We start from the raw sequence: 18,070 nt of genomic DNA, 5'->3' as shown, positions 1-18,070 counted from the left end.
ATGTTCTCCATAGGTCTGTTATGTCCATTTGGTCTATAGTGTTATTCAAATCTGCCATTTTCTTATTGATTTTCTGTCTGGATGATCTATCCATTATTGAAAGGGGTATTGAAGTCTCTAACTAGTATTGTATTGCCATTCATTTCTCCTTTTAACTCTATTACCTTTGATTTAAACTTTTTTTAATGTTTATTTTTGAGAGAGACAGAGACAGAACACAACTGGGTTAGGGGCAGAGAGAGAGGGAGGCACAGAATCCGAAGTAGGCTCCAGGCTCCGAGCTGTCAGCACAGAGCTTGATGCGGGGCTCGAACCCACGAGCTGTGAGATCATGACCTGAGCCAAAGTCGGACGCTTAACCAACTGAGCCACTTAGGCGCCCCTACATTACCTTTGGTTTATATGTTTAGGTGTTCTGATGCTGGGCGCAAATATTTACAATTATTATATTTTCTAGATGGGTTAACCCCTTTATCATTATATAATGACTCCTTTGCCTCCTTTTACCATTTTAGTTTAACACCTATTTTTTCTAAGTATAGCTACCTTTTGGGTTTTGTTTTGTTGGTTACCATTTAATTGAAATATCTTTTTCTTTCTCTTCAGTCTATGTGTGTCTTTTAGGCAGCATATAATTGGATTTTGTTTTTATTCAGCCATCCTGAATCAGGCATCCCACCAAGTTCCCTGGTCATGGCTCTGCAGATAAACAAAGCCACTGGTTGGGATTATTTCTTGGGCATTGCAGCTAGGAACTCAATTTTCCAAGATCTGACTGCTGGTTGTCGCAAGCTCCTCCCTGTCCTCCATCACAATCAGGTTCCCAGTGGTCAAGTTCTGCATGTTCCCCTGCAATTCCTGTGGGGCAAAATTAGAATGAGGACTGCTAAGAAGTGACCCACAATACTGGGGGTGCTGGATGTTCACACTGAGCTCTCTTTTCCCCTTGAAGGAACTGCAGGCTCAGAGGAGACCTCTTGGCATAGCACTGTACCAGCCTGGAAGAGGGGCAATCTGGTCAGCGAGTAGCTGCCCCTCTTACCCTTCTAATGTGGTCGTTTTTGGTCCCCATAGTACAGGGGGTGCTTTAGCATCACTGTTGCATTCTAAGTTTCTCTCTGTGGTCTTATCCATGAATGGTTGTTAGTTTTCTTCTTGTGAGGGGGAACAAAGAGAGGAAACTATGTCTCCAATTTGGTGATGTTATTCCTAACACTTGATTTCTTAAGTACATCAGAAATTCTCTTTTCTTTGCCTTCCTCCTCCCTACAAGCCTAAAGACATCTTAAGATATTCACCACATTTTCCTTGTACCCCAAACAGGGAATCAGGAATTGTGATTGACAGAAACACTTGGAATAGCAAAGGCAGGACACCACAGGCAGAAAAAGGTTTTGGTCATGGAGTTAAGTTCAGTTTATGCTCAGACCAGAGAGAAAGTTGCACGTAATAAATGTTTACTTCTTTATCCTGATCAGTGCCTTTGGTAATCCTCTACCTAGCTGTGACTGTTCATGGCCCATTCCAAACCCAAAGAGGGACTCACGATTCTTTGCCCCCACTGTTCTACCTGCCCCAAGGATTTATTGGGCCATGATGCTTGGGGTGGAGCTTCAGGCATACTGAACAAAAGTGACAAGCTGAGTCAGTATGGCAAGTTGTCTTATTGGAATCTCTTTGCATTTCATCTCTGGAGACTTTTCATGGAAATTCCTTTTCCTTGGGGCTGCTGTGAAAAAGTTCACAGACTTCTCAGCCAGTGATTGAAAAGAAAACTCTTTCAATGGCTTTTTGTCTCAGTTTCCATAAAGTGCATCTCCTTAGTTTAGGCCCTGCTAGGGTTAGGACTTCACTCCCAGGAACATCAGGTCATAGAGAAAACTAAGAAATGGTTGAAGTTCTCTACCCTGTCCAATGCCACTCTGACTGCTGGTACTATATAGGCTAAGAAAACACCTAAGGTCTTTGGGAATCAACCGGCTTACGTGAATACGTATATAAACTAGGACAGTGTTTGATGGACCTGGTAATGGGAGCATTTCATCTCCTTAACTCACATAGGCAAGATGATAACATAGTTCAAGGGCAGGTTCTGCTCTCTTTAGAAAAGAGTAACCACAACAGGCATTGTTTAGAAACCTTTTTTTTTTTTTTTTTTAAACAGATGTATGGCCTCTTCCAAAGATTAGCAGACCAAACTAATCAGGGCAATTAAAACATCATATGTAAGTGTCATTGGCTATATTTCATATTTCCTCAACAAAGTTATGTCAATGACATTTTCCAAGTTCTTCTGAGAGATCTCTAATTAGTTGGCTTGATATTCTAAAAAAGTAGCCTAGAAACAAGATGGAAAAAAAAAATGTACTCTGTCTGAAGTGATTTCTCAGGAGTGTGTGGGAGTAATAAACCTTCCTTTAAAGATCTCACTCTAATTTCTCTTATTCTATGAGAAAAAAATATGACAGAATTTCAGAAGACCCAACTGAAAATATTCCATGTGCATAAATTTATTTTAAATTTTATTGCATCACATTATACAAGCATTAAACATGGCTTCATGTTGATGACTATTTAAATGTGAAAATTTGTCATTCATGTCAGTACCCTTTGGCTATTTACAAGTAAGGAATTTCTATGTACTTTATATATCTCTGTATTTGTATGTACATATGTAAGAATACATGACTATACATATGTACACACAGAAATACATCTATGGCCATACACATAGCTATAGATATGTCATATATAATAATCTCCTCAGAAAGATCTGAAATTAAAAAAAAAGAAAAAGTTGTAAACAGGGTCTTGTCTGTATCGTTCAGTGACGTGGAATTAGGACCATATAATGACATTCTAGGAATGTGTGTCCAGGTGTCTGAATACCCTTATTAGCCCAGTGTCTGTAAAATTCACATGGGACAGAATGCAAAAAAGGTAGCAAACAGGCTGAAAAACAGGCCCAGTATACAAGTTCCCCTTGGTTTTAAAAACTTGAGAATGTAACTGCCCATGATGTGCATGCTTGCTGGGTCAAGAATGGTCTATGGATAGAGAGCAATTGTGTGCTGCAACGTGATTTCACAGCAGCATGATTTCCCAGGTAGTCCTTTAAGGGTGCTGACTCCCCTGCTGCTGCCAATGTCTGCGACATGCACTGCGGTTGCATTTTAGTCATTCACTTGAATGTGCTTTTGCACAGCTGGGAGAAGTAAACAGGTTTCAGGTCCTTGGCTTGGAAATGAACTGTTACCTAGAAAGAGGAAAGAAGGCATTGAAACCCCGTGTACACACAATGGCTTAAGAACACGGTGTGCAATGGTTTATTTGTACTCACCATGAATCAAAGGCATTGAAAGAATTTGCAACCCCAAACTGAGTCAGGTATGGTATAAACATTATTGTGCCTGCTTTACAGATGAACAGACTGAGTCAGAAAGGCAGTCTGAAGCAAGGTGACATCCTGCCAACTGTTGGAGGAATAAGACAGACAAATACTATGCTTTCAAGCAAAAATTAGAAATGGCCTCTGGGGAGAAAGCAACCCATAATGATGAGGCCAGAAAAAACTCCCAATTGGTTACTAGCCTTATAGCCCAGTGCAGCCCCTAGAAGTGTAGGTAATGCCGCTTACTGCACCTTGGTCTTGGCTACTGGAGCTCCTGGGGGCAATTCTCTTCACTAATGTCTGCCTCCTACCCTAAACAAAGCCATCTGGATGGTCAGCCATTTTCCTTTGAAGGCTGACCAGAGCCAGAGAAGAGGTGATCAGAATGGGGCTTGGAACAAATTCTAGAATCCCAGAGCATTAAAACTGGATAGGCTCTTTTTTTATTTTTATTTTCTTTTTAAAGTTCTTAAATTAAATTCTAGTTAGTTAACATACAGTGTAATATTAAAAACTGGATAGACTCTTAAAGTATTGTTCAGTCCAACTTCTTTACTTTTGTAAATGTGGAAATCAAATCCACATGAATATTCCATTCCGGGTCGTACAGAGAATGGAAAAGCCAGGTCTAGAATCTGGTGGAGCATAACACAACGTTTAACAATACAAATCCCGTGTAGTATTCTGTAGCACTTTATTGTTTCCTACATGTCTCACATACATTGCCTTATTTGAGCTGCATGTTAGTTCTGTCAAATAAACAGGCTCAGAAAAAGTAGGCAATTTTCCCAAAGTCGCATAGTCAGACGGCAAATCTAGGAAATGGCAAAATTATTACGTTGCAAAAAATGTCTTACTTTTAGTGAAACCAAGACCTACTTTGGAATTGAGGGAGGGGCATTGTTCAATATCTATATACTATTATCCTTGTGGGCCTGGGGTCTGGGTCTAAGTCCTCCTAAGTCCTCTAAGGACTTAGTCCTTCCTCTAAGTCCACCTTCATATCCAACTCAAAATAACCTCCTAGACTCTTAACACAGATCTGGGGCAACACAACTTCACTAGCTGAACAACAAATATCCCTGTAGGTATTGTCTACATCGTAATCAATATGAAAAATGAAAAACATACTTTTTTTCCCCCTGTATATCTCATTTTTCTTTGGAGGCAAAATTTTGAAAAATGTTTTCAAAGTTAGTCTTCAAACAAGTGGAGGGGGAGAAATGAAGGTGAGGAAGGTAAAAGAAATGCTATTATATTAGATTTACAGAGTACCAAAACTGAGAGCTCATCTAATCATTTCATTTGTGAGGAAACTGAGGCCCAGAAGTGAACTGAGTTGTCCAAGGACACACAGCCAATAATTGACTTACCTGAGAGAAGATCCCAGGAAAACTTTCTGATAAGATATGTGGAAACATTATGAAACTGTCTTACAATGCTTTTAGCCTTAATCCACCTCCTTTATTCACTGAATTGCATTTAATGGGTGCCATGTGCTTAATGCTATGCTAACTAGTTGGAAGAATAAAATTACCATCCATAAAGATACCATTCCTAAAGATGCTTACAATTGTGCTGGGGAAGCCTGATAACTATTTGAAAATCATAAATAATACAGTTCAATATATAGGTCAATACACGTAGTAATGATGCAATAACCGGAGAAGTTTCTAAGAAGCGAGTCTCAGCAGGCTGATAAGTCTGGGGAAAACTTTCTAGAGGGTATGGTGTGACATGGACCATCCTGGAAGGAAACAATAAGTGGGTGACGGAGGGAGGGCCATCTTGGGTGAGATAAAAAGGTGACTTTAATATCCCTAAGGCAACAGGACTCTTTTCTGTTTAAAGAGAACTGCCAAACAGGAGTAGAAGGCAGAAAAGAAGGTTTATTTCAGGGAATAATAAGGCCAACTCATAAAGACCTTGACTACCAGGCCAAGAGTGTCATGGAGGTAGAGAAGAGTTGCAGGAATTATGTGCAAATGGAAGATAAAGTTAAATTGTGCAATTAAGAAATAAGCTGGCTTGAGAAGCTTCTAAGGAGTTTGACTCCTATCAGTAGAATGATGGCAAGCTTTGATTCAAGGAGTTTAAAGCACTAACTTCAACCCAAGGAGAGGTTTCAGACCATGAGCACACCTCTCACCTACCTGGTCATGGCCACTCATTGTGGTGTGCTTTTCCATTTTTCTTCCTCTCCTTTCGTTCCTTCTGGAGACGCTCCAGTTCTGCTTCGTACATCATCTCTTGAATCAAGTATTTCTCTCTTCTCATTCGATCCCTTAGATCTTTTGGGAGGTCTGGGATCAGATATGAAATGAGGTGCTTTATACAAAACACGAGATGCTAAAAACATAAAGGAGAATACAACAAGTTAGGTTTATTGCCCATCCTTAGTGGAAAGAGCTCTGGGAATTGGTGCAAGAATGCCTCTCACTCCAGGGACATGGAGCCTCTCAAGTGTCTGGAAAGTGGAATGAGGTCAAGGGAGGTGTGTGTGAGGAAAGACGACCATAGGGATAGGTGAGGACCGAACTTGGTCTGATGACACTTCACAGGGAATGAGAAAAGGAATAAGGAAAGAATGTGGAGAACCAGTGGTCAGAGAATGCAAAGGAGAGCCAGAAGTACATATACTGTGGAATCAGAAAACCTAGGGTTGAATCTTGGCTCTGTAGCTTTTATTACTTAAGAGCTGTTTGTTTAGCTGAGAATAAGTCACTCTGAGCTTCAATTTACTCATGTGTAAGATGGGCATTATTGTGAAAATTATAAGAAAATGTTGCAAATACAAATTGCTAAATTTGCTTTGCAAATTTTAATTGTAAGAATTATCAGTAGGCCTAAGGGAAGTTATCATTTCAGGAAGAAACTTTTTTCCGGTAAACTGCCACAAATTCTTTACCTGACTTACTAATAGCGGAAACTCTAGAATCACTGTCATTTCTATTTGCCTATATGAGGATTATCAGTAAAGTACCAGATGATAATTTAAAGGCTTTCATAATTCTAAAGTATTAAAAACTTTAAAGAGGGACTGAGTCATTGATAAGTGAATTCCCAGGGAAGAACAACTTGTCTTCTCTTAGTTTCCTGGAGTGAAGAAAAAAACAAATGAAAAAGAGGTATAGGAAACTTCCAGTCCAAGTCAAGAGGCAGTCTTGGTTTTTCTTTAATCTGGCTTTTAACATATACAAATGGGTATCAAATTTCCACTTATAAGTATAGTCACAGAAATACAAATGATTTGGGGCATCTGGGTGGCTCAGTTGGTTAAGTGTCTGACTTCGGCTCAGGTCATGATCTCACCATTTATGAGTTCGAGCCCCATGTTGGGCTTTGTGCTGACAGCTCAGAGCCTGGAGTCTGCTTTGGATTCTGTGTCTCCCTCTCTCTCTCTGCCCCTCAGTCCAAGTAATGAATACTTATTTGTGTCTTAAATATAATGTCATGATGACACACAACCAGAGGCTACCACTTGTATAATACCCAGTTCAATGTTTTCCAGACTATAGTCTTTGAACACCTACATCAGGAAGAATCATCTTGGAGAGCTTGTGAAAAGCAAATTACAGACCTGATGTATCTGAATCTCTGTGAGTAGTGATAATAAAACCTACAATTTTCCTAAAGTTGAAGAACAATGGCCCTAGAGTATTAGGACTAATGATTTCTGGTTTATCCATTAACAATCAACAATGGACTTTCAATTATTTCTTGAACAACTCAAGGTAAAAAAGATTTAAAAAATAGGCTATATAATATTACTCTAATACTTCTGGACATATGTAATCACATTGAAAGTTCTCACAGTTGCATTTATGCATTATTCTCAGTTACTTCATTATGGCAAAGGTAGTAAAGGAATTGGTTAAGAGAAGATACCTCAAACACAATGATAAAAGCCAATCGAGCTGCTAGGACGTGCCAGAACTGCAGTGTGTAGCCATAGGGCACCAGTGAATGAGGAGGGTCACGGTAGTCTCGGTATCTACAAATATATAGGAGAATGAATGTTACATTCCAAGCTATGATTTTCCAGACTCCCATATCTCATCCATTCCCACTATGTAGTCCTCATTCATGACAGATGGTTTAAAAAGTTTCTCTCTTCTAGACATTTGTCACTTTACTTGTCCATCCTTTCTTCTTCTGGTAAAAGAATATCTCAGTTTGTTCTCAGTTTTTAACAGTCTCTTATGCTTTGGCTCTCTCCCACTCTAACCTCTTTTTTTTTTTTTTTTTTTTCCTTCCGGTATTGAGGAGGGCACCTTTTGGGATGAGCACTGGGTGTTGTATGGAAACCAATTTGTCAATAAATTTCATATATATAAAAAAAAAAAAAAAGAAAAAAAAATTAATAAAAAAAAAAAGAGGGAAAAAAAAAAAAGAATATCTCCTCTCCTCTGGGAAATTATCCATGTGGGTTAGGCAGGGTTCACCCCCTACCCTGACTCCAGCTCAAAAGATGATCAGTGAGAATCTTCACCAGGACTTCTGCTAGAATGGTCATTTAGCGAATTATCGCTACGTCCACAGAGGGTAAAATCCTGGAGCTGCTGCTGGCTATCACAGACTATGTGGAGAGAGCTTCTTTGAGAATGGTAATTTGAACAACTCAGAGCCAGGAGAGAGGCATTGTGTTGGTTGACACTGCTGGAGGCTTGGGATTTAGCCATTACCAATGTATCATCCTGCCAACCTCCCAGTTACCTGAACCAATGACTTTTTAAAAGTCAGTTTATACTGGATTTCTCCCACTTGACAATAGAGTCCTTCCCAACATATGCTCCGACTATAACTTATGAATCAGCATCAAATTCCACAAATATATGTTGAGTACCTACTAGAAGCAAGGCACTGGTCCTAAGAACTTAAATCCATGTAACTCCATTTTATCTTTGCTGTAATGACAGGTGGGGAAACAGAAAAATGACTCTCAATATTATAGAGTTTTCATTAGTCTTGAGCCCAGTATTCTTTTCATTAGCTCTAGAAATGTGTAAAGATCTGGAAGTGCTAGTTCTTCTAACAGTTCTGTATGTAAACGTACCAAATTCCATTGTCTCAGTAAAAATTATGATCATCCAGACTCCTAACCTGGATAGTACCTAACCTCAAGATCAGCACTAACTTATGTGTGAGAATACAAGATAATTCCTATGCAGGGTATCTGTTCTTAAAATTAAGTATAATTGACAGATGATGTTATATTAGTTTATATTAGATGTTATATTGATTTGACAATTCTATACATTACTCAGTGCTCATCACAATAAGTATTGTCACCATTTGTCATCATACAATGTTATTAAACATTGACGATATTCCCTGTGCTGTACTTTTCATCACAGGATTTATTTATTTTGTAACTGGAGGTCTATATCTCTTAATCTCCATTATCTATCCTACCCACCACCCCTCTGACAATCAGCAGTTTGTTCTCTGTGTTTAAGAGTCTGGTTTTTTGTTCATTTGTTTTGCTTTTTAAATTCCATGTATAAGTGAAATCATATGATATTTATCTTTTTCTGACTTATTTCACCTAGCATAATACCGTCTACGTCCATCTATGTTGCCGCAAATGGCAAGATCTTATTCTTTTTGTGGCTGATATTCCATTATACACATATAAACCACCTCTTCTTTCACCGTGTATCTATCGGTAGATACTTGGGTTGCTTCCATACCTTAGCTATTGTGAATAATGCTTCAATAAATATGGGAGTGCATGTATTTTTGTTGAATCTGCATTTTCATTTTCTTTAGGTAAATACATAATAGTAGAATTACTGGATTATATCATATATCTAATTTTTTGAGGAACCTCCATAATGTTTCCCACAGTGATTGCACCAATTTACATTCCCACTAACAGTGCATATGGATTCTCTTTTCTCCACATCCTCCGCCAACACTTGTTGTCTTTTTGATACTAGCCATTCTGGCTGATGTGAGGTGATATCTCATTGTGATTTTGTTGTATTTCCCTGATGATTAGTACTATCTGTTGGCCACTGGTGTGTCTTCTTTGGGAAAATGGCTATTCAGGTACTCTATTTTTTAATATGATTGTTTTCTGATGTTGAGTTACAGAAATTCTTTATATATTTTGGATATTAACCCCTTATCAGCTGTATCAATTGTAAATATCCACTCCCATTTACTAGGTTGCCTTTTAGTTTTGTTGATGATTTCTTTTGCTGTGCAGAAGCTTTTTATTTTGGTGTAGTCCCATTACTTTATTTTTGCTTTTGTTTCCCTTGCCTGAGGACACCTACCCATAAATATTTTGCTATTCCTGATGTCCAAGAGAATACTGCCCATGTTTTCCTCTAGGATTTTTATAGTTTCCAGTCTTACATTTAGGTCTTTAAAGCATTCTGAATTTATTTTTGTGTATGGTATAAGAAAGTGGTCCAGGGCACCTGGGTGGCTCAGTTGGTTGAGTGTCTGACTCTTGATTTCAGCTCAGGTCATGATCCCAGTGTTGTGGGATCAAGCCCTCCATCAGGCTCCGTGCTGAGCATGGAGCCTGCTTAAGATATTCTCTCTCTCTCTCTCTCTCTCTCTCCCCCCGACTTCTGCCCCCTTTCCCCTGCTCACACTCACACTCTTTAAAAAAAAAAAATAGTCCAGTTTTATTCTTTTGCATGTAGCTGTCCAATTTTCCCAACACCATTTGTTGAAAGGACTACCTTTTCCCTATTGTATATCTTGTCCCCTTTTTCATAGATTGACCATATAGGTGTGGGTTTATTTCTGGACTGTCTATCCTGTTCCATTGATCTATGTGTCTATTTTTGTTCTATGCAGAATATCTTTTTTTTCCATAACCATATCATTTTATTCATAAATTTAATCATTTATAAACACATTTGGGCAGATTTGTTCATGAATTTCCTCATATTCATGTTGGCTTCCTGCACACTTTGGTGGCTCCATAATCTTTCCTTTTTTTTAATTTAAATATATTAAATTTATTGTCAAATTGGTTTCCATACAAAACTCAGTGCTCATCCCAAAAGATGTATGCAGAATATCTTTGAAAAGAAGCAAAGACTACAAAAATGAGCTGTCACTATTATCACAATTATCATATTAATTATCATTACTGTCTATGGTATATAATAATGTATTACAATTGTTTTGTCAGTAAAATTATGTTTATGATGAGTATCTGGTGCTGAACTTAAGAATGAATCTACTAGTGCCTTCAAGCTGTTGGTTCTCTCTGTAATGATGAGGATTGGTCATTGTCTGAAACACCTTTTTTCTAATATATGGTTTCTGTCAAAGGTCCAATTTATTGGGGACTAAAAGTTTGCATGGACTAATCTTTCTAGAAGAAAAATGGCAGTATGCTTTTTATTATACATATGGTTGATTATTAGACAAAAGTATATTTATAAAAGGAGGGAAACTGAATTGTTTCAAGAATCACCCTAACTCCTTAAACCTTTTACACAACAGCATTTGCTAAAACAAAATTCTTTTCAGAACCCACTGCTCCCCTTCCTATTTATGCCTCTGTTCTGCTCTTAACTGGTGCCCTTCATTGTGATTGCTCTATCTCCTAGCTTCTCAGACCTTGTTCAGCTTTTCATTTGAGGAATTTTAATAAATCTTTTCCTCCCCATATCTCTTGTAAATTCGTTGTGTGGAAAATTATGGTTTTCCCTTGACTGTTCCCAAAACCACAATATAGATGTATCATTCTTAAATTTCTGCTACAAGTTTGGTAGTATTAAGTGAATTCATTTATACATCAAATATAACCATTCATTAAATATAAGCATGAAAACTAGAAAGATGAAATACTTTTTTATAACCCAAAGATGATTATCAAACATGACTATTTATAAAATTGTACATATATGCAAGTAGTTTTACCCCACCCCCATTCTGCTGTTTCGTTTTCCATGGTTTCAGTTACCACATCCTCCCTACCACAGTCAGGAGGGAGAGGATCCTGTTGCTGGCTATTGTCACAATGTCAATAGGAGCCTAATGCTAGGTCACAATGCCTATGTCATTTGCCTCAATTCATCTCCTCACATAGGCATTTTTACTTCACATTATCACAAGAAGAATGGCAAGTACAATGTTGTATTTTCATAGAGACCACATTCACATAATTTTTCTTACAGTATATTGTGATAATTGTTATTAGTTATTCATCTTACTGTGACTAATTTATAAATTAAACTTTCTCATGTATGTATGTATGTATATATAGGAAAAACATAGTGCATATAGGGTTTGGTACCATCCACAATTTCAGGCATCCATTTGGGTCTTGGAATGTATCTCCCTCAGATAAGGGATGACTACTGCAATATGCAAAAATGAAAACACTTGTTTTTAGGTGGTGATCTTAAATTTTAATTTGTAGATTTTTATATTTTAAAAATTAACATTCCTTACATTTTTTAATATTTAGAAAACACTTATACTCATGGCTATGGTGAGTTGGGAATATTTGAGGTAATTTCTATATAGAGATCCAGTTGTTGAGAATATGCATCTATTTGCTCTGCCTCTGTCTAGGATACATCCATTTGTGGATCTATCACAGAGCTCTGCTAATATGTGTCCAAAGGATTGCGATGTTCCTACATTGGCATTTAACTTCTGATTCTTGTTCTTAGGACCTATGAAATTTTTAAAAGTTTCACTTTTCAGAAGCAGCAGGTTTCTGGCCTTCCTACTCTTTTAAGCTATTGTATCACAGTCAAGTTTCTCTCTAGAAAATTCCTTATTGCTACCCTAAGGCAATTAAGATGCAGTGGTGCTAATGAATTTGGCTGTCATCTGCTTCACTGCCCACAGCTATCTCCAAAACTCTGTACTGGAAAGCACACTGAAACCAAGTTTGGGGTCTGCCTGACTTTATGATCTTGGGAAATTCAGGAAGCTTCTCTAGACATCAGTTTTCCCTGGTAACACAATTAGGGTCTCTTTATCTCACCAGGCCCTAATATTTTGGATTCTCCCTCTTTTCTGGTATGAGTTTGCAGATGACTGTTTCAAGGGGAGCTCTCAGTTGATGTGCCAGCCTACTCCTGATCCCAATGGTCTTTTCAATGAGGCAGAGGTCTGAGAGATGCTCAGATGTCATTTGTGCCCCATGTCTCTGTTTTTTGATGTAGTGCTGTTTATTTGATTTGCCAAGTGACAGACTACATGTTTACTTGTGCAAAGAAAACACTTTCCTGGCCCTGCTGTAGAAACAGACAGAAAGCCAAGTTTCAAAGCTAATTGAATCAATGTTTTACTGCTCTAATCTTAATTTAGTATCTTCAAAGACATTAAGTGGTCCAGGAGCATTAATGTTTGGAGGAATTTTTTTGAGTGAGTCACAGTTGTTTTCAGAAAGTAACACTTGTAATTTCTTGGCTTCAGTTTTACATGTGGGAAAGGCAGGATGTTCCCTTTTGACAAGTTAGTGCATTCTGTAAAGCTGCTTTTGTTTCTCAGGAAATGGATTACTGGCTTGCAAGCATATTTTTTTTCCTAGTGCCAGGTATAGTTAATTCGTTCCCATTTTTTAAAAATGTAAAAGTGTATGTACATTTGAAAGAATGATAGTGAACTTCATGTAACCCCATCCAAGGTAAGACCTAGAGCATGGTCAGGGGCTTACAAATGCCTCATTGTCAATCCCAGACACCCTGAAAGGTAATTGCTATTTAATTTTCTTCTTTTCTCTATAGTTGTACTACTTGTTCAAGTGTTCCTAAATAAAACAGTGCTTAGTTTTCATCTGCTTTGAACTCTGTATAAATGAAATCATATAGTGTTATTTTGTGATTGTATCTTTAATTGAGTTCTCAATTCTATTCCATTTTCTATTTGATTCTGTGACACCACTACACTAAGTACTAAAATTTTATACTATTTCTAATGTAAAGTACATCTCCCCTTCATTATTCAAAAGTATCTTGACTATTCTTCATCCTTTGTGTTTCCATATAACATTATTTTTGACATTAGGTGCACAGAATTGTCCTACTCCTATATCTCAATTTATAAGTAAACTCATTGGCCCGTTTGTGTTTTTTCTATATTTATTTAATACCTTAATAATATGATGAACTCTCATAAATCCACCATGCAACACAAGACTTAAAACATTATCAGGAACTTATCTTACCCTCTGTATTCCTCCTTTTCCTCATCCCCTTGCTTTCCTTATCCTGAATTTTATTCTTATCATTAACAAATGTTTGTATGTATATTCATTCATTCATTCATATTTGTCTGAATATTATACTGTTTAGTTTTGGTACTGAATTTTCTAGAAAGGATAGTATACTGTATGCAGTCTTCTGAGGCTTTTTTTTCTTTTTTTACTACCATGGCTACTAAGATTCATCCATGCTGTTGCCTATTTATTTCCATTGCTATAAAACAGACCCTAGTATGAATATATTGGTGGTTGTTCTATGTAGTGCATGTTTAGATATATTTTCACATATTGGTCATTTCTTTATTTTCTTTCAACTTGTCTAACCATGTAAGTTCTTGAAAAAACAAAGCTCAAGTTTATTCAGTTTGGATAAAAGTACTTCTACATTCCATTCTGGGTTTCACCTTTTTTATTATGAAAAATTATTTTTTCCTATAATGAGAACTTTTAAGATCTACTCTTCTAGCAAATTTAAGATTTGAAATACAGTATTAACTATGGTCACCATGCTGTGTATTACATCTCAAGATTTATTTTATAACTGGAAGTTGTATCTTTTGACTATGTTCACAATTTTGCTTTGGTAATTACCAATATGTTCTTTGACTGTATGAGTTTGAGTTTTTTGTTTTGTTTGATTCTACATATAAGTGAGATCATACAGTATTTGTTTTTCCCTATATGACTTATTTCATTTAGCATAATGTCCTCAGGGTCCATCCATGGTATCCATAAAAGTCAGGATTTCCTTCTATTTTATGGCTGAAGAATATTCTTGTGTGTATATGTGTGTATCACATTTTCTTTACTCATTCATTCATGAATGGGCACTTAGGTTGTTTCTTCTGCATTTCGGTATTGTCCTTGACTATGCTACAATAAACGTGAGGGAACAGGTATCTTTTTGAGTTAGTGTTTGGATAATACTTGGAAGAAGAATTGCTGGATCATATGAATTTCTATTTTTTGTTTTTTGAGGAACCTCCATATATGTCCATAGTAGCTGTACCAATTTACATTCTCACCGGCCCAGTGCACAAGGTTCCTTTCCTATACAAGCATTCCAAAACTTATTTCTTATTAGAATGGCTATTATTAAAAGACAACTGTGAAGTGCTATCTCATTGTGGTTTGGTTGCATTTCCCTGATCGGTAGTGATGTTGACTGGCTTTTCATGTACCTTTTGGCCAGCTGTATGTATTCTCCAGAAAAATGTCTATTTAGGTTCTCTACCCATTTTAAGTTGAATTGTTCATTTTTTCCATTGTATGTGTTTTTTTGTATATTTGGATATTACCCCATTATCAGATATGATTGGCAAATATTTTTCCAGTAAGTAGGTTGTCTTTTCATGTTGATGATTTCCTTTGCTGTGAAGAAGCTTTCAGTTGATTTATTCCCACTTATTTATTTTTGCTTTTGTTGCCTTTGCTTTTGATGTCAGATTCAAGAATCACCACCACAACCAATGTCAAATAGCTTAATGCCTATGTTTCTTCTAAGAGTTACATTGTTTCGGGTCTTATGTTCAAAGCTTTATCTATTTTGAGTTAATTTTGTGTATGATGTAAGATGTTCGCCCAGTTTCATTCTTCAACATGGGGCTGTCCAGTTTTCCCAACACCATTTATTGAAGAGACCGTCCTTTCTCCATTGTCAATTCTTGGCTCTGTTAGAAATTAATTATGCATGGGCTTATTTCTGGGTTCTCTGTTCTGTTAATCTATATGTGAGCTGCTTTATGACAGTACCATACTGTTTTGATTACTATAGTTTTACAACATAGTTTGAAATCAGGAACATGATGCCTCCAGTTTTGTTTTTCTTTCTCAAGATTGCTTTGGATATTTGAGGTCTTTGTGGTTCTGTGCAAATTTTAGGATTGTTTTTTCTATTTCTATGAAAAATGCTATTGGAATTAGGAATTGCACTGACTCTATAGATTAATTTGGGTAGTATGGACATTTTAACAATTCTTTAAAAAAATTTTTTTTTTACATTTAAATTCAAGTTAGTTAACATATAGTGTATTCTTGGCTTTAGGAGTAGAACCCAGTGATTCATCTCTTATATATGAGACCCAGTGCTCATCCCAACAAGTGCCCATCCCAACAAGTGCCCACTACCCATTTAACACATCCCCCTACTACCTCTTCTCCAGCAACCCTGTTTGTTCTCTGTATTTAAGTCTTTTATTGTTTGCCGCCCTCTCTGTTTATATGTTATTTTTCCTTCTCTTCCCCTATGTTCATCTGCTGTGTCTTCTCAAATTCCACATAGAGTGAAATCATATATCTGTCTTTCTCTGATTTATTTTGCTTAGCTTAATACACTCTAAATCCATCCTTACTGTTACAAATGGCCAGATGCCATTCTTTTTCATTGCTGGGTAGCATTCCATTGTGTGTGTGCGTGCACGTGTATACCACATCTTCTTTATTCATCAGTTGATGGGCATCTGAACTCTGCATAATTTGGCTATTGTTGATAGTGCAGCTATAAACACTGGGGGTGCATGTGCCCCTTCAAATCAGCATTTTTGTGTCCTTTAGATCAATACCCAGTTGTGCAACTGAAAAGATGCTCAACAACACTCATCATCAGGGAAAAGAAATGACAACCATAATGAGATACCACCTCACACTTGTCAGAATGGCAAAAATAACAACTCAGGAAACAACAGATGTTGGTAAGGTTGTGGAGAAAGGGGAACCCTTTGGACTTTGGTGGGAATGCAAACAGTGCAGCCACTCTAGAAATTTTGAGTTTCCTCAAAAAATTAAAAATAGAACTATCCTAAAAATTGTTCTAAGCCATGAGCACAGATTATCTTTCCAATTATTTGTATCTTCTATTCTTTTATCATTGTCTTACAGTTTTTAGTATACAGGTAGGTATTTTACCTCCCTGGTTAGATTTATTCCTCGATACTTTATTCTTTTGATGCAATGTAAATGGAATGTTTTCTTAATTTCTCTGATAGTTTGTTATTAGTGTATAGAAAAAACAAATGATATCTGTGTATTAATATTGTATGCTACAAATTACTTAATGTTTGTTAGTTCTAGCAGTTTTCTGCTGGAGTCTTAGGGTTGACTATATTAAATAATGTCATCTGCAAATAATGATAATTTTACTTCATTTCCCATTTGGACGCATTTTACATCTTTTCTTATCTAACTGCTCTAGTTAGGACCTACAATACTATGTTGGATAAAAGTGGCTAGACTGGGCATCCTTGTATTGCTCCTGATCTTAGATGAAAAGCTGTTAGCTTTTTGCCATTAAGTATGACATAGCCATGGGCTTGTCATATATCGTCTTTATTATGTTGAGGTACATTTCTTCTATACTCAGGTTGTTGAGAGTTGTTATTGTGAAAGGACGTTGAATTTTGTCAAATGATTCATCTGTTGAGATGATCATATCATTTTATATTTTATTTTGTTAATGTGGCATATCACATTGATTGGTGGATGTGGAATCACCATCCTTGCATTCCTGGAATAAATCATTGATCATGGTGTGTGGTCCTTCTAATGTATTGTTGAATTCAGTTTACTAATATTTTGTTTGAAGAATTTTACAACTTATATTCACCATGGATATTAGCCTGTAATTTATTTCCTTGAGGTGTCCTTGCCTGGTTTGGAATTAGGGTAATGCCAGCCATGTAAAATGAGTTTGGAGGGGTTTCCTCCTTTTCTAGTGTTTGGAAGATTTTGAGAATTGGTATTAATTCTTTGAATGTGTGGTAGAAACTCATCAGTGAAGCTGTCTGGTCCTGGACTTCTGTTTGTTGGGAAGTTTTTGTTTACTGATTCAATCTCTTTACTAGTAATTGGTATGTTCCAATTTCCTGTTTCTTCTCAATTGGGTCTTGGTAGTTTGTATGTTTCAAGAAATTTGTCCATTTCTTCTAGGTTGTCAAATTGTTGTTGGTTCACTGGTCTCTTATGATCCATTGTTCTGTAGTGTCAGTTATAATGTATCTTGTTCCAGTTTTTTCCCCAGTCTTCTTTTTCTTGGTGAGTCTAGCTAAATGTTTGTCAATGTTGTCAATTTATTTATATTTTCAAGGAAGCACCTCCTGGTTTATTGATCTTTTCTATTTGTTTTTAGTTTCATTTTTCCTCTGATCTTTGTTACCTTTTCCCTTCTACTAACTTGGGTTTCATTTGTTCTTTTTTTTTTTTTTTTAGTTCCTTGAGGTATAGTTAGGTTGTTTGAGGTTTTTCTTGTTACTTGAGGTAGGCATTTAGTGCTATGAACTTCCCTCTTAGGATTGTTTTTGCTGCATTCCGTATGTTTTGGTATGTTGTAATAATTTCCAAATGTCTCAAGCTCTGTCTGATTACTCCTTGACTTCTTCTTTGATTCATTAGATGTTTGGTAGCATGTTTAATCTCCACATACTTGTGATTTTTTTTCCAGTTTTCTTCTTGTAATTTATCATTTATACCATTGGGGTCAGAAAAGATGC

At 36.7% G+C, this 18,070-nt stretch overlaps 1 protein-coding gene across 1 annotated transcript in view; it reads right to left on the bottom strand.

Moving 5' to 3' along the window:
* Positions 1-2,500: 2,500 nt before the first annotated feature.
* ANO4 (anoctamin 4) overlaps positions 2,501-18,070 on the bottom strand; it is a 245,140-nt gene continuing 229,570 nt past the window's right edge. Inside the window, exons 26-28 of the mRNA XM_032593799.1 lie at positions 7,280-7,385; positions 5,545-5,740; positions 2,501-3,256 (exon numbers count right to left, since the gene is read on the bottom strand). Of these exons, the coding sequence (XP_032449690.1) occupies positions 5,549-5,740; positions 7,280-7,385 (298 nt within the window). The 3' untranslated portion in view covers positions 2,501-3,256; positions 5,545-5,548. The remainder of the gene's footprint in view (positions 3,257-5,544; positions 5,741-7,279; positions 7,386-18,070) is intronic.

The sequence above is a fragment of the Lynx canadensis genome, chromosome B4, assembly GCF_007474595.2.
Source record: "Lynx canadensis isolate LIC74 chromosome B4, mLynCan4.pri.v2, whole genome shotgun sequence".
Classification (NCBI taxonomy): domain Eukaryota; kingdom Metazoa; phylum Chordata; class Mammalia; order Carnivora; family Felidae; genus Lynx; species Lynx canadensis.
Note: the sequence above shows the minus strand (reverse complement) of the source record. Positions and strands in the feature narration are given on the sequence as shown.